Here is a 19,601-nt window from a genome sequence, read left to right on the forward strand (position 1 = left end):
CAACGCTGCAGATCCAGTGAGAAATTCAAGCTGACAGCTCAAAACTTCCACATAATTTACACTCAATGTTCGCGATATAGTCATTTTATACATCGTGGGTGGCAAAAGCCCCATTACATCAAGTATACTCGATATATCGCCCAGCCCTAGCTGGGACGCGTCTACGCCGTAATTGGAATCCACCTGTGTAAATTAAACTGATTGGACACAATTTGGAAAGGTGCAAACCTCTCTATTGGAAGTGCCACAGCTGACAAGGCATATCAGAGCATAAACCAAGCCACAAGGTCAAAGGATCTGCAAGCAAAACACAAAACAAGGACTCTTCCAAGAGCTGTTTGCTCAGCAAAACTGAGCAATCGGGGGAGAAGGGCCTGAGTAAGAGAGGTGACCAAGAACCTGATGGTCACTCTGACTGAGCTCCAGAGATCTTGTGTGGAAATGGGACAAGGTTCCAGAAGGACAACCTTCTCTGCAGCCTTCCATCGATCTAGGCTAGCATGGCTAGCCGGAAGCACTCCTCAGTGTAAAACACACTTTAAACAAGCACCTGAAGGACTCTGACACTGTGAGAAACAAGATTATCTGATCTGATGAAGCCAAGGTGGAACTACTTCGTCTCAATTCCAAACGCTATGTCTGGATGAAACCAGGTACTACACATCGCCTGCCCAGTACTATCCCAACAGTGAAGCATGATGGTGGCAGCATCATGCTGTGGGGGTGTCTTTCAGCAACAGGGATTGTGAGACTAGTCAAGGTTGACGGAAAGCTGAATGGAGCAAAGTACAGAGATAACCTCAACCTTAGACTAGGCCGAAGGTTCCCCTTTCAGCATGACAATGACCCTGAGCACACAGCCAAGACAACACAGGAGTGGCTTAGGGACGACTCTGTGAACGTCCTAGAGTGGCCCAGCCAGAGACCTGACTTAAACCTCATCTCCAGAGAGACCTAGAATGGCTGTCCACCAATGGTCGCCTTACAACCAGACTGAGCTTGAGAGGATTCACGAAGAGAAGGGCAGAAAATGCCCCGGTCATTTTCAGAAAGACTTGAGGCTGTATGCTGCAAAAAATGCTTCAAACAATAAAGGATCTGAATACTTATGCTGATGTGACATTTTAGCCTTTTCTTTTTAATACATTTGCAAACATTTCTAAAATTCTGTTTTCACTTCATCATAATGGGACACTGAGTGCAGATTAACAGGAGAAAAATGAGTTTGAACAAGTGTAGGCTGCAGGCTTGACCAGGCTGCAACATAAATGAAGAAGTGAAGGAGGTCTGAAAACTTTCTGAATGCCCTGTATATGTGGAGTTACACTGAGCATGCAAGCTATGACCTACCATGAGTCACCCTGGATTTGTGGGTCATGCATTCAAACTCCTTAGCCAATAAAATATGGAGCTCTCTTAGCAACAATAAGGAGAGAAAGAGAATTTGGCTGTGACTGCAAACTGAGCCACACCACAGCATATCAAGACAGAAAAGTGAGGGAAAAGTAGTTCCTGAGGAGCTTTTGGTGAAAAAGAACAGGAGTTTCCATATTTAGATTTACTTCAGAGGAGAGACAATGCAACAAACACAGTCACTGTTTACTGATGCTAAACACCATGAAGTCACAGGGACTGAGAGTTAAAGCGAAAATGCACATTCCTTTGTATGTTTACTTAGCACATGTTGTGTTGCATTGTCATCATAAAACTGAACAATGTTATCACACACTCCAGATTTCCTCATATTATGCAGACTCAACTGGTGCAATTAAAAAAATGTCTCCAGCCTAAAATGTCAGACACACAGCCACTATGCCAATCCATGCACTGGTCCAAGTTTAAGATTTACAACCAGAAGATTTATGGCGTAAAAGTGTGCTGCTAAAGAGTGGAACGTGAGCCATAGGCTGTTTCACCATGATGCAAAGGTAGGCTTCAAGATACAGTCCTTACAGTTGGACATTAAATATCTGTCTAAAGTTACTTTTAGGATGTGGATGTTAAATTCAAACGGGAGCCAAGGGTGAATAAAATATATCAAACTCCAGACCCCAACAGCAAGGTTTAAGCCCCTCAAAATCAAACTACAGTTAGGTAGATCCTTATAGACACAATGATACAATGAACCAGTGGGCCACTGTGTGGAAAAACAGTGCACACAAAGTTAAAATGTAGGATTTTGGTAGCAGGATATATTTTGCACCAATATTTTCCTATTTTTTAGTTATTCCTGGCCTACAGACATGCTGTAACATTACCATGTGGTGAGTCTGGATTACGATGATCTTCTGAGGGAATGAGAAAGCACTGTTGGATATTTGAGGGTTTATATTTCAGATTTGGGTATTTCCTTTAAGCCGCTGGAATTATTACATGAATAAAGGTGGTTCAGAATATTCTGTTCACTCACTAATTTTGCTTTTAGCTAAATGGTGAACAGTAAGGCTGAACAATTTGGGGAAATAATCTAATTGTGACTCTTTTTCCTACAGTATTGCAAATGTGATTTAATATGCAATTATCTTCCAACAAACACAAGGAATACATCATTCTATATCACAACCAACACAATATTAAAATAAGCTAGGGATGAATAGTTTTTTAAAAATTCTAACTGTGATAACTGTGGCTTGTATTGCAAATTGGATATGAAATCTTAATAAGAAACAGGGACAAAAATGCAGAAAGTAGGATTATTTGTGGACTATTCTTAAAAAAAATGGCACTTGAAAGTTTGCATGATATGTAATGCATGACAACTCTGCCGCAAAAAAAAAAAAAAAAAATTAAACTGGCAACTTGACTCAAATTTCAGGTTAAATAAATATTGCACCTTCTGTAAAAATTGCAGCAGGTTATATTGTGATTTATTCTAACAGCCACATATTTGGTCTTTGCCTCCAAAAGGACTCTGACTTTAATCACAACTAGTGAAATGTCAACAAGCCGTGTTTCGTACTCCTCAATATAATCAAATAAAAAGTGGTGAAATCAGTTTTACTTTAATGGCTTGGTTTCTGGACACTTCAATGGAAAAACGGGCCTTTCAACAATGAAACAGCAGCATCCCATCCATACAGTAGAGATTTAGTGAATATGAAAATCAAGCCTGACACTGATATTTGAAATAATAAGATAGCTTATAAGAGATTTTGACACTAATGTGTTTAAATCGTTGTGAGTAGTCTCTGCTTTCTAAAATGTCACTGAAACATGTCTGACAAACTGCACACTGCTGATCTTTCTTTGGGATGGTGTAAGACTACAACATTGTGACATTTCCGTTCATGCTTGACCATGAAGACAAATCAGAGCCAGCAGGTGACTTCCTCTGCCCGATGAATTAGCACTTCTCTAATGAAGTAGTTCAGTGTAGGAGCCAGCTAGCATTACACTGAAAAATCACTACAGATTCATATCAGCTTCTGACAACTGTGCATGGCACATTATCTGCTAATAGGACCATGTTTGTCATCAGCCAATACACTGAGGCAATCATACATGTTTAGTTACATAGTCTACAGCTGTAAACGGTAATAATAGGTTTATTATTTTAGTAATGTTTGGATGGAGGTCTACTGAAGTCCTGCTCAGGGACAGTTTCAGTCATTTGGAGGCCACAGGCAAAGACCAACATGAACCCTTATGAAGCTAAAAGCAAACATAGAGAGCAAATATTTTGAAGCATTTCTTTTAAGGCGACAAAGTCAGACGACTAGGACATCCCAAATCTGAAATATCAGCACTCAAACACCCTGCAGTGTTTGCCTATCAGCTCTTAGTAGAGCATTATCACAAAACTCACCACATGTAAATATTTTAACATCTCCAGGCCCAGAATAACTTACCCACTACTGGTGCAATACCCTTTCATCTGCTACAAAACATACCTTTATTTCATGTTTATTGTAGTTACAACTAAAATACAAGTCCTAATCACTGATAGTAATTTTAGATGTTCAGTATACCTCATAACTGATGCACATCTGTATTGACTACATCTTAAAGGCCTAGATCCCGGGATATTGCCAACTTTTGCCTAACGGTGAAACCACCAATTGTCCTGGTATTCAGACTTATAATGGGACCAAATGGTATTGACAGATTTATTGGACATATGGTAGAAATATAACCTTGCAAAGCAGATGGTGTTGCCAGACTCCATGTCTGTTATCAGGCAAATTCATCACGCAAAGCTCCATGCTACAGTTCTGTGCCAGACCTGAAAACGGTTTGGACCAAACAGTGTCATTTGAGGAGACCGAGGCGGTAGCTACAGGTTGGGTTTAACTGTACAAACTGCAACACTGCCATTGGTGTAGCAAATAACTTGGATATAGCTAAAGTATAACAGCAGTTTTATCAGAACTGGACCATATGTTTTTCTTTATGAAATATGAAAAGGTGTTTTCGTCATCATTTCTACCTGCTTCAGCAAGAGTTTGAGTTTTCTTTAGCTGAGGTTAAGTTGTACAAAGCTGGTGTATACATGCTGCTACTGCTGTAGCCATTAGCCTGGATGCAGAAAATGTGTAGAAAAGCAGCAGTTAGATCAGACCTTGGCCACATTTCTGTACCATGACAAGAGACACTGAAAGCTTCACTTGGCAGTGGATGTTTTTGCACGTCTCCTGATAGGTTTCATAATGAATTTTTTAGCTGCAGACAAGCCCCAATTTTCATGAGCAATGGCAGCGCTAGCCTCTCATTGCTGTGACTGGCCTGTCATGACTGACAGACAGACAGAATGTTGGTCCAATAATGATCACCTTCTGTGGATTTTATAAGTCCTGCCCTTCCCAAAAAATCTGTAGGGGAAGTTTCCCAGATGAATGTGAAACACACTGCATGCAATTGGTGGCGCTGCCCTACCTGCAACCCTGACTCCTGCTGCTGCTGCTGCTTTTAACTCCTTTGTGCCCACCTCAGTTAGGATTAGGGCCGGGCAATTTACTGAAATTTGGATTCAACTGTAGTATGGCGTTGTGCAATTTCAAAGATCCCAGAAGATGCAATATTTCTTTAACCTAAATGTGTCAAAATACCAGTTTAATATACTTTTTGAAAAGATGATATGCTCTGCACATCATTCAAACATTCATGTATCAGTTTTTTAAAAGAATAGTTTGCAAAAAATCTTACTGTCCTTGTGTTTGCATACGTTTTTTCTTTTATAAAATGAAGAAGACCTTTCCCTTAAAAAAATATCACATTTACAATGAATCAAAATAATCACAATGAGATATCTTTTCAGAGTGTTTAGCCTTTATTGATTCTACCAAATATTGTGTATAAAAAAAGAATGATCTTTGCTTTTTTTTGTGAAATACAAGAGAAGGAACTTTAAAAATTAATTGCATATTACTTTGTTATCAAACAATTTGGGAAAAAATGCAAAGATTATTTTTCCAAATCGATCAGCTCTGTAGGAAGTTGTAGCCATATTGTGCAATAACATCATAATGCTATCTTATCTTTTACCTTATATTTTATCTTGCTGTATTTTATTTTTCCTTGTTGTTATTTATTATTAGCATTTTAAAACAATTTCTAGGAAAACCTTGCAATATGGGTATGTGCGATATGTTTGGGTTATGTGGTTGCATCTTTTATTGATACTTGCAACTCTGTGTACACAAGGTCATTGTTGTTATTGTTAGTTATCAATTACATAGGGGATTCCCAAACTTCTCTGCCCACAACCCCTAGAATTACAGTGACGGAGACTGGGGATCCAACGGTCCCTGATGGTACTTGAGGCATAGCTGAACTAGCTGTGTCCCCTTCAAGAATAGCCATGTGCAAAACTACATTTTAAGGATTTCACCAACATGACTTTGATTTCAACATCAATTTCACCAGATGACCACTGAACTGAATTAATGCAAACATTTCTACAAAAATGGGCCAAATATGTCATTTAAAATCATTTTAAAATATTCATCTAGCAACCCCCTCTCAGTGTTTCGCGACCTGCCAGGGGGTCCCAACCCCCACTTTGGGAACCACTGACTTATGTTATTATCTGGCAGCTTGAAGTGTGCAGCACATGGAGTCCAAGACAGATTTCCCTAAGGGGACAGTAAAGTGTATCATATCGAATTGTACCATAATGGACATATGAAACAGTCTGTGGTGTGCCAGGTTAGTAAAAATATGCCAAAATAATAATTAAAAAGATGTTTATTATAAAAGTGAGAAGTTGTTTGCAACAAGTCATCAGTGTTAATTTTGTCGACTAAACCTATGACTAAAAATGTTCGTTGACAGCCTTTTTTCTCCCATTAAAAAAAACTAGACTAAGACTAACAAAAATAGATCTGTGATGACTAAAACTGACAAAAACTAAGTTTGGTATTTGTCAAGATGAATAAAACTAGACTAAAATTTAGTGTAGTTTTTTTGTGAGACATTCAAAATCTGTAAAATCGCTCCACTGTGGGTAAATCCGAAAAAAAAACAAAAAAACAAAAAAAAAACAATGCATCTGTATCTCTTCTGCCTCTCAGCTGTAGAAAGCAGAGACCCCAGGTTCAGCAGGGTGCAGAGAACACACTACCATGATTTGGTACCAGATTTAGGCAAAAAAAATAAATGCTTGCACTAAAAGTAAAGACTAAAATGTGAGGACTTTTTACGGACTAAAACTAGACTAAAATGTTTTGAGTTTTCGTTGACTTAATCTAGACTATAACTAAAAAGAATAGAAATGACTAAAATTTGACTAAAACTAAGATAAATTTCATTTAAAGACTAAAACTAAGACTAAAATTAAAAATAGCCGCCAAAATTTACACTGTAAGACATGTCATTATCTTAAAAAGGGATACAACAGAACTGTCAATCAGCACAACAGAACTGATAATCAACAACTTGGGAGTCTTTCCTTTAAATGATATCACTCTATCTGCAAATATGCACTGCTCTACAGTTGGATGTACATGTTTAAATCATCCCAGACTTATAGATCTGTCTGGTATCCTGAAGCTTACCTCAGAAAGAATGCTGTAGAATCACTTCAGCTTCCAGGTCAACGTATTTGTAACCAAAACATTGGTGTTTACTGTTTGCAGCAGCAGCATGGTAGAACTGGTTTAGCAAAATAGCTGATGAAATAGTTCAAGGCCTACAAACAAACCAATGAAACACACCTGAGTGTCTTGTTATTAAGATTAAATAAAATGATCCTAGAAAACATCTTAGGGTGATTTCAGCAGATTTAAAACCACTTGATCCACTGTCTTACACTTTCCTGAGTCTAAAGGAGTCACCATAAATTTATGTTAAAGCCATAAAAAAGTATGGATGTTTTAGAGCCCTTCTGTTAAGCGTTGGGCTTCTCTTTGTCCCCATTTACATTAAGCCTGCAGGAACAATGTGTTCAGGGTGACTCAAAGTCAGAGTAAGTGACTCATTGTCTGTCTGAAATCATAATAGTTTCCATATTGAGGTTCAGGGAGCCTCAGGTGTCTTGTAAGGGTTCATGTAAATTGGGCTATTTTCACTAATGGTGACATTTTTATCTCTTAGTATGGTTATCTAGCACAGAAACCTACTCATATGAGAGGTGATCCTCATTAAACCTAACGTAAAGTGGCTCCCTGGTGATTATGGATACCCTATTAAGGTAGCATGTTCCAGCCGCCTGCCATGCCTCAGCCTTGTGAGGATGTATACCCGTGTCCTGCACCATAGTACAACGTAATTGGCCGATGGGTGATGAATGCAATGCCGCATTTTCTCGCGTAGTAAACGAGCACGAAGGTGGATGCACGCTGTTTGCAGGCACGACGAGGATGAGGACACCTACCTTTAGATTCGCAGTCAGCGCAGAATTTGTTCTCCTCCAGAGCCAGTAAAGAGTTGAGGACAGTCTGGTATCTGTCAACATCTTTCACAGATTTGCCCGTCATCATCGCCCCGGTCCACCTCCTCCACAGCCCCTACAGTCCGAGCCGGCTATTGTCAAATAGCCTCTGGTTTGTCTGAATTAAAGCGCGGCGTGCGCAGCCGAGGTGCTCCGTTCCTCTTCCTCCTCGGCGAAAGCAGAGCGAGTTTGTTCACAACGATGGGATGATTGTTTTCCAGCCAACCAGCATGCGGGTCATTTGAAATGCAAATACTCTAGCCAAAACGTATAACGTGAAAGAAAACACCATGAGATAAAGAGGAAAAGAAAATGTTGTTTAGGCGTGCATCTATTACATCTCACTAATTGGTAGCCGTCTGACTCCTCCAGCTCTCTCTCTCTCTCACCCTCTCTCTCTCTCGTTCTCTCTACCTTTAACTCACACATGCGCTAAAGCGCACTCACACAGTGACATATGGTTGTGATTGTTATTAAGCATTTTAGTTTCAAAATGATATTAAAATTTACCACATTTCACAGCGATGTTATACAATTAAGATAAATTTTAAATGGCTTTAAAGAGTGTGTAAGGTGTTTTGGCTCGTCTTACTAGTGAAAAAATATTTAGCATGCTGCCATCTTGTGGTCAATCATGAGAAAGTTTTCAGAAAACAGTCTCTGTGGTTTTCTATTCCTCTCCAAAACACAAGTCGGCGACAAAGAATTTAAAAAGAGAAAAACAGCGAGTAAATATTAGACACCTGACCGAGTATCAAGCAAGTGAGGCACTAGACGAAAGTAGAACTGTTTTTTAATTCAAAATAAGAACTTTATTTTGTTTTTCTATCATCACAGCTGTGCCAAATGCTAGAAAATCAACTAAAAGAATACAATAAAAGTTCTTTTATCATATAACTTGTCGAAAAAGTTAGCTCCGTGTAATCTATCATGCCGTGTTATTTTACAGTGGTGGCTTTTAATTTGAAGCACAACCGGAAGTTAAAGTTTGAATCCGTCCGGCTTGACATTAACGGAAGTGCGTGACTGACCTGGTGATTACGGAAATATCTCCTCAGCCAGAATCAAATAAATAAAGGATTAATATCGCATCGCCACCTGTGTAATCCTGTAACACTGTCCACAATGTCCCGGCAATCCAACCGAACAACAGACAGCAAGAAGATGGTAGGCGAATCCCGTAGGATTAACATCAGCCAAAACTAGCTAGCCGGGCTAGCAGAATGCTAGCCGTAGCCTTTAAGCTAACGGTACAACTATCTACGCCGTCCTCCTGCAGACTAAACAGCACGTCAGTCACTCGTATTTGTCCTAGAGGTGTTTCTAGACCTATGAAAATAAGTTGAATGGAGAGTTTTAACGGTTTCATCTTTTGTTCAGAACTGGCGACCATAAGAATTGCCGTGCGGTCGAGCACTCAAGCTAAATGGCTAGCTGACTCTATTCATTTTTATGCAACATTTTCAAAATGAAAACAAAAATTGCAAGAAAGGCCGAAGTTTTATTCACATCTTGAAAACATTAATGCCATTTATTAACATAAATACTCAATTGAACTGTTACTGGAAGTCACGTCTTCCTGAACCAAGGGAAGTGTTGGACCTGTCAATCTGCACATTGGATATTTATTTCTGTAAGAAAGACACAACCATTGTTGTGAGTACAATAAATAATAACACAGCACTTGTATTAATAGTGTTAAGACTACGTAAGGTTTATAAACAGATTAAGCTGCAGAAATGCAAACCTATACTTTTGAAAGGGTTAGGTTAAGTTGTAACGCTTTCAGATGAAGAAATAAGTCCTGTATCCTTTTGCATGCCTTTCCCAACACTGAGTAAAGGGAGCTGATTAGAGCTGGGGTAATGCTGAAGTTTTTGATTAATATAGGAGAGCAACCAAGTACTTATAAAGTGTGGATATTGCAAAACTTTTTGTTCCAGCACTAACTAATTGACCAGTATTTGTGTATTTCATTAATCATTTGAGGGTGATATGATGCTTTTATATGGTAAAAGAAAAAAAGTCTCTCAAACCTTTTCTGCTTTGTTTCAAGATTTGACTAATTTCCTACATATACAGCCCAAAACAAATTTATTAGACCAAACTAACCCTAACCAAAGTAAGGTTTATGCCACAGCTGCCCTAAATTAACAGCATTGGTAATTACCAAAATCATTTTTATGTTTCTGCAATGGTTAATACACCAATATGTAGAAGCTCTTTAACCCAAATGATATTTTTGATGCTAAAATATAACTATTATTGTTATCCATGAATTTCAAATTTACTGATTTACAAAAAAACCCTAAAAAAAATTGTAAATGACATTATTATTTCTTGATTAATATGTCAAATTATAGTTATTTACTTGCATTCCTGAACAGAAAAATGAGTTTTAGTGCTTGAATGTTAAGCTTGATTAATTTCTGACTTCTCAGAGAAGCCCAGTGAGCCGGCTCAAATTTGGGTGAATTCAGTTTGAAATCCCTCATTCCTGTTCTAAATGGTAAAACATGGGAGAGCTCACTGAAAATGAAAGAGTCCGTATTAAAGCACTTCATGATGCTGGATGGTCTTTGAGATAAATTTGACAGGTGGTCTAATAAATTTGTTAAGCATTGTACATAAAAGTTTAAATTTTTGTTACTTAAAGCAGTGGTATTCAAACTTTTTTGTTCAAGGCTCACCTGACATCGAGGCAAAATCTCAAGGCACACCATATTCATATCTAAGCAAAATTGTGTCTTTAAAACGTGTTATAGTGTCTTTAGTTTTTGCGCCGTTGTAGTAATAATGCATGATTTTGCCAGTACTCAAGGCACACCTAGACTTGCCTCAACACCCACTAGTGTTCCTTGCCACACAATTTGAGAACCATAGATTTAAAGGTTGAATAATGTTTCTTGCTCTTAAGAGCAATATTTAGCTACAGTTTTATTATTTGAGCTACTTAAATAGAATGAAAATATTGTTTTTGTCCTGTGTTGTAGAATTCTGAGCTGTTCACGCTGACCTACGGAGCCCTGGTCACCCAGCTCTGTAAGGACTATGAGAACGACGAGGAAGTCAATAAACAACTGGACAAGATGTACGTATCCCTTGTGTTACCATTAGCTATGCTTTCATCTGTTTGTTGTGCTGTAGATGTCAAAAGTTTGACTAGAATTACTGGTCTGAGAACATAAAAAAAATATTTATTACTAATGTAAAAACAGAGAACATTAAATCTTCTTATTTTTGTCTGTTGCATTAAAATTAGAGGATTTTTCTTATACTTCTGTTGACCTAGTTGATAGCTTACTTAGTCTTATATAGCAGCTATGGCCATTTCCATATTATGCCATACCAGAGTTACTTACAGTACTGAACATAAATATTTCCTGTGATTTTCATCTGTTTAATCATTTAATATCATTTTATTTGCAATATAAAGTGGTGTAACATCTGCACAGAATAATACGTGCCTGAGATTTTATTGAGTCCACATGTCAACGTGTGTCTTTTGCTTGTCTAACCAAGAGGAAAGTAATGATTTTTCTGGCCTATGATCCTTCTCCCTTTAACTCACACCTTCACACCACTCTGACACATTTTGCCAGCCTCTCTGTGTAACATCTCCTGACAAACTTCTGCAGAGAGATGACATAATCAGCTTTTAAGTCTAACACTCCTGTGTCAGAGGTTCCCCAAGGGTCTTGTTATTTCTTTGAATTCATACGGGCCTTTGAAGAAGAGAACACAAACATTTTTTTAAAAGAACATTTCGTTGGAAGAAGCTGCTGGATACAGTTCTTCACCAAAATAAGATTAGGAAAAATAGACGGGTTTAAAACAAAAAAATTTCATAACATCCTGTCACGCTGACAGGACTTTGGACTGGCTGTGCTTTGCTTTTCTGGTTGTGCAGCAACCCTAAGCCCTCTCCAAGCTAATCACGATGAGGGTTGTCTCATCTGGCCTTAGAAGGCAGTGAGTCTGATGTGCCCACTCTGCGAGTCACCAGCTAACCAGTCCAAGGCTCACCATGTTTGGGCTGGGACGCATCAGTTGGCCTCAGATCCTGTAGTGAGGATAAGTTGCCATGGCCTTTAGATCATGATTGCCAGTACCTGCCAAGTGTATTACCTAAAGATGACCAGGAACATTTGGAACCATATCTATCTCTTTTCTATCAATTTTCCACTTGTGTTTTTCTTTCATAGGGGTTATAACATTGGAGTGCGTCTGATTGAGGACTTCCTGGCACGCTCCAGCATCGGCAGGTGTCAGGATTTCCGAGAAACAGCGGATGTCATCGCTAAGGTAATTGGAAGGGTCCAGGCCAATCAGAGCATGACCGTGGACTTATTCCAAGATGGAGGCAGAAAAGAAGGCAGCTGCGAGACAACAGGGAAAGAAAGATTAGAGAGAATGATTGTGATGAAACATCCTAACCTTAGAAAGGAGGGGTAGGGAAAACTAATATTTGTGACTCACTTCAAGTATGCATCCTTCTAAACCTAAGGATGCGATCACATTCCTCTTTGCCTTTTGTAATTTTATTTCAAGTGGCAAGGATTCGCACATGTGGAAATAAATATAATCTCATCTTTCAGGGAGGTGATGCACATTTAGTGTTCAATTTCAGTCTTTGGTTTAACTTTAAAACATGCATCCAGAGTCTGTTCCATACTCCAGCTGTTATTGCGGCTTGCTTGTGGAGTCATTCCACGGTTGTAACCCCACACTAGCTCAGGGACCTGGCTCAGGTCATAAAGAGAAGGGCCATGTCTGTAAACGGAGGACCACTGAGGGACAGCGGTTTGGAAGGCTCATTGATAGCCCTGCTTGAGGATATCAGATGGCCTCGGGCTAAACTCTCAGTCTGCCATCGTCCTTCATCGGTTAAATATAAATGAAGGAGGTCTGTTTTACATTCAGAAACAGATTTTTCTAACTACCATATCATTTTCTATATAAAAGATAAAAATCAGTCTATCGCCAGTGTATATTTTCATTGGAGTGACTACAATCTCACTATCTTGAGTGAACTTTGCATGCATGAGAAAGCGTCACAGGGACAGAGAGCTGAAAGGAAAGGAAGCCAGGGACGGCAGCTCTCAGGTGTGTGCAGGTACTAATTTGATGTTTGCCCATAGCTTAGTTGTAGTCACAGGGACGGTTACTGCATCTGTTTCACACAAGTCCACTGGTTTGGTGATGAGCATTAGGTTACATGCATGTGCACTGAGTAAGTGATCACTGGTAGTTAGGCCATAGATTCATTTTACACAATTGTATTCAAACTGCATTAATCCTCAGTGTTGTACGACTTTAGTTCTGCCACCTTAACAGAAAACAGTAACTGAAAGCCTATGGCCATGATTGTCACCATTTTAAAAATGTACTTATTCTAACTAAATGGATATGAAATCATATGTCAGGATCTCAAATGATAAGTCCTGCATTCTTGTCTTCCTTCTCTGTGCTGTTAGGTTGCATTCAAGATGTATCTAGGAATCACCCCCAGTGTGACCAACTGGAGCCCAGCAGGAGATGAATTCTCACTCATCCTTGAGAACAACCCGCTTGTAGATTTTGTGGAGCTCCCAGACAACCACAGCACGCTGATCTACTCCAACCTTCTGTGTGGAGTCCTCAGGGGAGCCCTGGAGATGGTACGGTTGAGTTCCACGTTCATTTTAAGGAGAACATCTTTATGATCGGTCTTAAAGAGACCCACGTTAGAAACATGGCTGTGTAATGTTATCTTATCTATTGTCTACTTTTACTTAAAAACATCATCTAAAGCCTGGCACACACATATATTTTTGAAATCCTAACCAATTTTGAAAATGTGAGAGACCCTGACATCCATCCATTACCTACAGTGCCTTTAAAAAGGATGTTTTACTGTTACATAGATCTTATAAATCATGGTCAATATAATTTGGCTTTCTTGAAAAAAAAAACTTCCTTAATGTCAAAATGAAAACAGAGTTCTTTAAAGTAACATCAATTAAATAAAATATGTAATGAAAAATAAGTGAATGCATAAATATTCACTCCCTTTAAGTTAGTATTTAGCAGATGCACCGTTGGCTTTGATCACAACACTGACGCTGTGTGGATAGGTCTCAATAAAGCTTGCACATTTGAACACTACAGTTTTAATCCAGTCCTCCTTTCAAAACTGCTCAACCTCTGTCAGGTGGCACGGGGATCGAGCATGAACAGCCATTTCAAGTCCAGCCACAAATTCTCTGTTGGATTTAGGTCTGAGCTTTGACTCTGCCATTCTACCCTTATGTCTTTAAACCATTTCTGTGTAGCTTTCCCTGTATGCTTTGGCTCATTGTCTTGCTTGAAAGTACATCTTCTCCAAAGCTGTACTACTCTTGCAGACTGAATAAGATTGCTCACCAGGATTTTCCTATATTTTGCCCCATTCATTTTACGCTCTACCTTTCCAAGCCTTCCAGGGCCAGCTGTCGAGAAGCATCCCCACAGCATGATGCTGCCACCACTGTGCTTCACAGTGGGGATGGTGTGTTTGTGGTGATATGCAGTGTTTGGTCTCCGCCAAAATAGCATCTTGTCTGATGTCTAGAAAGCACCATTTTGGTCTCATCAGACCGAAAGACCTTCTTCCACTTGACCATGGAGTCTCCCACATGCTGTTTGTCTTTCTTTTTGCCACTCTGTCATAAAGCTTTGACTGGAGAAGAACCCGGGCAACACTTGTATGCAGAGTCTCTCCCATCTCAGCTGCTGAAGCTTGTAACTCCTTCCCGGTAGTCAGAAGTTACTTGGTGGCCTCTCTCACTAGTCTCCTTCTTGCACGGTCACTCGGTTTGTGAGGACGGCCTGATTGAGGCAGACGTGCCATATTCCTTCAATTTCTTGAAAATGGATTAAACTGACCTCTGGTGGATGTTCAGTGCATTGGAAATTTTTTTGTAACCATCCCCTGACTTATGCTTTTCAAATACTTTTTCTCTGAATTGCTTGGGGAGTTCTTTTGTTTTAGTAGTGTAGTGGTAGCCAGGAATAGTGATTAACCAGTAACTGGACCTTCCAGACACAGGTGTCTTTGTACTACAGTCACTTGAGACACATTCACTGCACTCAGGTGATCCCCATATCACTAATTGTGAGACTACTAGCACCAGTGAGTTAGGCTGGACCTCTGTTGAATTAGGTCAGTCACTTTAAAGTGAATATTTATGTCACTTATTTTACATCACATATTTTTGTTTAATTGACATTACTTTAATGAATTCTGTTTTCACATTGACATTTAAAGGTTTTTTTTTGGTTAAAAAAGCTGAATTATATTGACCATAATTGATTAATAAAATAAAAGGGTTAAACATCTAAGAGTGGGAATACATTTTATCGCACTGTTCACCACTTAAACTGTTTGGGGCCGCAGGGGGCTGGAGCCAATCCCAGCTGCCCTAAAATGTATTCCACAGTATTTTTTGCCCTTTATGGTGACAGTTTTTTGTTTCTGTGCTACAAAATTAAAAGGTAATGCATTTAAATGCATATTCAGGTTTTACAACTTCCCTTCTTTCCCTGTATTCAACTCATGTCTGAGCATAAGATCACAGAAAATAGATTTTATAAGTGCCTCTGTGTTCTCTTCTTTCTAACTGCTTTGTAGTTTAAGATATTATTCCTGTCCTTATCAGGTGTCAAGCTTCTGTTGGCTTTTCTATATTTCCTGATGTGGACGTTCACAATGAAAGCGCCACAACCTGCTTCTTTGAATCTTCATAGACTTAAAACAAGGGAGTCCTGAGTTTAAAGACACCTCTAAACAGTTGTTAATGCTGTTAAAAAGATGAATTGCTGCAGCGCTGGCTTAAAGACAAACTGAGCTGATCCAATGCAGCACTCGGCTTTGTTAAAGCCCCAGACAGGCCAACAGAGATGCCTTGCAGTGTGAGCACCTTGCATGTTTCTCTTATTACAGACATCAAATCTGGAGTGGAGAGAACATGTTTTACCGGTTTACTTTGCTGCATGTTAATTACAATGACACGAGTGGGTGACGTTTGGTTAGTTACCTGCCTGCCTGTAATGTTTGAGCGTAACATGGTGATGATTCAGACTGAGTTGTTGGCTGTCACATATCACTATGTTTTGCTAACCGAGGCATCGTTTAGGCCAGTGATACTGAACGTGTGGCTCTTTTATGTCTTAATTTGAAACATTATTTCCTCATTAATCAATTTGTTTCCCACACTTAGACGATTGGCTGTAATTGTCTAATTCAACTGTCAACCTTTATTTTTTGACTGTACATTTCTGTTGCCCTTATTTGCAGTTTTTTTTGCAATATTTTTAATTTTTTTGCCACTTTTAATTCGTTTCTGCTTTATTTTTTATCTTATTTTTGGCCCTTTTCACCAGTTTTTGCTTTTTTTGTGCTTTTTGCTATTTGCAATTTTCCCCTTTTTGCCATTTTGACACTTTTCATCTATTTAAACTGCCTTTTGCCATTAGATGCCCATTTTTTCCCCATTTTTGCCACTCCTTGCTGCTTTTTGCCCATTTTGGTCAATTTTTCTTTTATTTTTTGACACGTTTTTGTTGGTTTTTGACAATTTTTACCACCTGTACCTGTTTTTTTTTTTCACTGCTCACCCTTTTTGTCATTTTATGCCTATCTTGTCCCTTTTCACCCACTTTTGCTGCTTTTCACCACTTAGATTTTGGCTCTTGCAAAGGTATTTTTCAAAAATTTGGCAATTTGAGCAGGGCTGAGCAACACTGGTTAAGGCCTTGTGTGCCGCCCACCACTACTGATAAACTATCGTTTTTTTCCACTGACAATCCACCCTCCTTGATGCCCCCCTACACACAGCAGAATTTCTGATGATAAATATTAAAGATACTTAACATTTCCAGTTCAAGTGGAACAGGCTCTGATCTGCTCAGATGGAGGAGGGTAAAATCACACACCTCACACCACTGAAAAGCCTGACAAGATAATCTTCAGAAGCATGTAATAACAGTCATTACTGAAGTTGGAAAGGGAGAAAATCTGAAAAATTGTCATGATTATCTTGTAGTGTTTGTCCCACTTAACTCATGCTAAGAAAAATCAATGATGATGTTTCTGTTTTAGGTCCAGATGGCTGTGGATGTGAGATTTGCTCAGGACACTCTGAGAGGGGACAATGTGACGGAAATCCGCATGAAGTTTATCAAGAGGATCGAAGAAAATCTCCCTGCAGGAGACGAGTGATGGAAACATTCCCTCCACTATTCGTGTCTCACTAGGGGAGAACAGCTTCACTTACTGACTGAAAGGATGAATCATCAAGAACTGAACACATCATGATGGGTGGTATATTACTGGAGCAGATGTTTACTATCCTAGTCATGTTACTTGTCTGAAATGTAAATTTAAAAAAATCCTCCATTTCTACCATCTTACTCCCCTGTGACTCAAGGATGGATGCCAGAAGAGACTGTGGTGGAAAACAAAAACCCTGTATACAACTGAACCACAACTCAAGATTATCACATGGCCCTGATACTATGGATAGAAGAGTCTGAAAAAGTGTTTTAGCGCCGTTCTGTTGGGAAAACACTGAAGATCTTTGCTGTGATAGCAGCTGTCGCTGTTAAAGAGAGCAGATTCTTTGTTTTTCAGTTGATGATAAAAGAAAAAGTCTTTTATTTGGCTATGTTTTGACTACTTTTTTGTTTCAAGGCTGGAAAACCTTACAATATTATGTTTCTATGTTTTTCTTTTTTTAAGAAATCACACTATTGCTGCCAATTATAAGGCATGTTAATTTATGTGGATGGGTATGTCAAATAAAGTTGATATATTTGAGATGATGCTTGTGTGTTTGTTAGAGACGTGACATTTTATTACATGCCTATTGCACAATTTGGAATAGTTTTAATGAGTCGCACATGTTGTGTGCACACTGTGTCCTCTGTAGCACCTTGTCAGCTCTGCTTCAGTGTACCGCCGGAGCGTTAGTCCTTTTGATTACTGCAGCCGCTCTGCAAAGGCAAACAATAACAGTCCTAATGCCTCTCTTGTGTTTGTTCAGGGTACATGGAAGTAATCTGCATGCTTGTGGCGCTCTGGTTGTGCATGCGTGTGCGTAGGAAAAAAAACAAAACAGCAGTGCTTGGTCCTGGCTGTCACACCTGTGAATGGTTTTACCCAGAGGGAACGAACAGAACCTCTCATTTAGACCCCTGCGCACCTCGTCAATAACTGCAAACACAGGTGGCCTTTCACAAACACATGCACATACACGTGAAAACACAAATCAAACCCTGGTCTTTCTTTAGGAACAGGAATCTGGTCTGGATACAACTAAAACATTTGCAGTGTTTTCTTATTCCTTGTCTTTTTTGTGTGTTATTGTGTAACCTTACAATAACATTTGTACCAAACTCACGACTCTGCTGAAAGCACTTAGAGGATGAGATTGTAAGATAGGGATTTCCTTTTGGAAAAATCTGTCAGCTATTAGCTGCTGGAAACCTCCAGGCTCTACACATCCTATTTTATAGCTGCTATTACATGAACCCATTTCTGCTTTTACTGTTTTAAAAGCGGCCACTTGGGGTAAAATTCTCCAAAAAGCCACCAGAGGTTGCTGTGTACATTAAGTTCCTCTGCTGTAGGTCAGATTGTTCCCAGTTTAAGGCTTTTGTAAGGTTGTTTTAACATTTTTTGGCCAAAGATGGGTACTGTGAGAGAAATGCATTCCCTGTATTTGTGGGAGTAAAGGTGAGAGTAGCCAGACTTCATAAATAAAAGGCTTATTTTAAGATTAGGACTATAGGAAGAGCAGGGAATTTGCTATAGTTAAGTAGAGTGGCCTTTGCCAACATGTCTTTAGCTTTGATTTGGCTGCAGATTAGACAAATGATGACAGCATGCTCTCTTTGTACCGTATAATCCTGGGAAAGATGTATGACGATGGGATTTCTTGGTATTATTTACCGTCTTAAGCTCCTGCTGACTCCTGTCTGGGGTAGTGCTCATTTAAAAGGATAAATAGTGGAGAGTGTAAGCAACCCGACAGCCGTAAGCCTGGTGAACCATTAGTTTAGCTCTCAACACATTACGTGCACATATCTATGCAGCCTGTAGGCCTGTGATGTGGATGTTGGATGGAAGGGGGCAGGAAATAGTTTTTGTGCAGAAGCTCAATGTAAATGACTTGGCAGAATTAAAGCTGTGTACCTGAGGGATGGATAGACAGCTGGGTTTGTGTATTTGTGAAAACCTGTATTACTCTGCCATATGCTTGCAGGAATTTGACTTGACAAATACACACATACTGTACACACACGCAAAAGTGAGGATGAATTTATTACCATCACTGTACTCACAAACAGGTGTTAATACACACTGGAAGGACCTTGTCCAAACACCCAAAAGGCCACTTTTCCTCTCCTGCACTTCTACCTCTATGCCTAGTGAGAGCTTTTTGTTTGAGTATTTTAACAGTGAATAAAGACTACAAACTTTCTAACACTGCGCTATGACTTCACTCCTCATAACCTGTGTATCTGTGTTTTCTATTCCCCCTGCAAGAGCGCAGATGTTGTTTCAGAATGAAAACAAATAAGCTGTTGCTGAGACACCAGGAGTCTTATAAAACCATGAAGAAGTCCTGCAGAGATGCCGTATTTTATGATGTTGTTGTGTTTTTGTTAAAATTATGTCTTTCATTTTCCCGTATTGTTCAGAAAATTTTAT

The 19,601-nt window shown here is 39.2% G+C and overlaps 2 protein-coding genes across 3 annotated transcripts in view; one reads left to right on the forward strand and one right to left on the reverse strand.

Moving 5' to 3' along the window:
* smap2 (small ArfGAP2) overlaps positions 1-8,212 on the reverse strand; it is a 40,478-nt gene extending 32,266 nt beyond the window's left edge. The window contains exon 1 of one of the 2 annotated variants that reach the window (XM_041809602.1): positions 7,811-8,212. In XM_041809602.1, the coding sequence (XP_041665536.1) occupies positions 7,811-7,916 (106 nt within the window). In that variant the 5' untranslated portion in view covers positions 7,917-8,212. The remainder of the gene's footprint in view (positions 1-7,810) is intronic. The other variant, XM_041809603.1, reaches the window with a different exon arrangement.
* Positions 8,213-8,877: 665 nt separating this feature from the next.
* trappc3 (trafficking protein particle complex subunit 3) lies at positions 8,878-17,705 on the forward strand. Its single transcript, XM_041807938.1, has 5 exons — positions 8,878-9,034; positions 10,861-10,958; positions 12,073-12,172; positions 13,345-13,527; positions 16,989-17,705. Exons 1-5 carry the CDS (start codon positions 8,993-8,995, stop codon positions 17,106-17,108), a joined length of 543 nt encoding a protein of 180 aa, XP_041663872.1. The 5' UTR covers positions 8,878-8,992; the 3' UTR covers positions 17,109-17,705.
* Positions 17,706-19,601: the final 1,896 nt, after the last annotated feature.

Source organism: Cheilinus undulatus, linkage group 16 (assembly GCF_018320785.1).
Source record: "Cheilinus undulatus linkage group 16, ASM1832078v1, whole genome shotgun sequence".
NCBI lineage: Eukaryota > Metazoa > Chordata > Actinopteri > Labriformes > Labridae > Cheilinus > Cheilinus undulatus.

Coding starts and splice junctions, on each gene's coding strand:
- trappc3 (XM_041807938.1), top strand. CDS start 8,993: ATGTCCCGGCAATCCAACCGAACAACAGACAGCAAGAAGATG. Junction 9,035..10,860: donor CAACAGACAGCAAGAAGATG/GTAGGCGAATCC, acceptor CCTGTGTTGTAG/AATTCTGAGCTGTTCACGCT. Junction 12,173..13,344: donor CAGCGGATGTCATCGCTAAG/GTAATTGGAAGG, acceptor CTGTGCTGTTAG/GTTGCATTCAAGATGTATCT.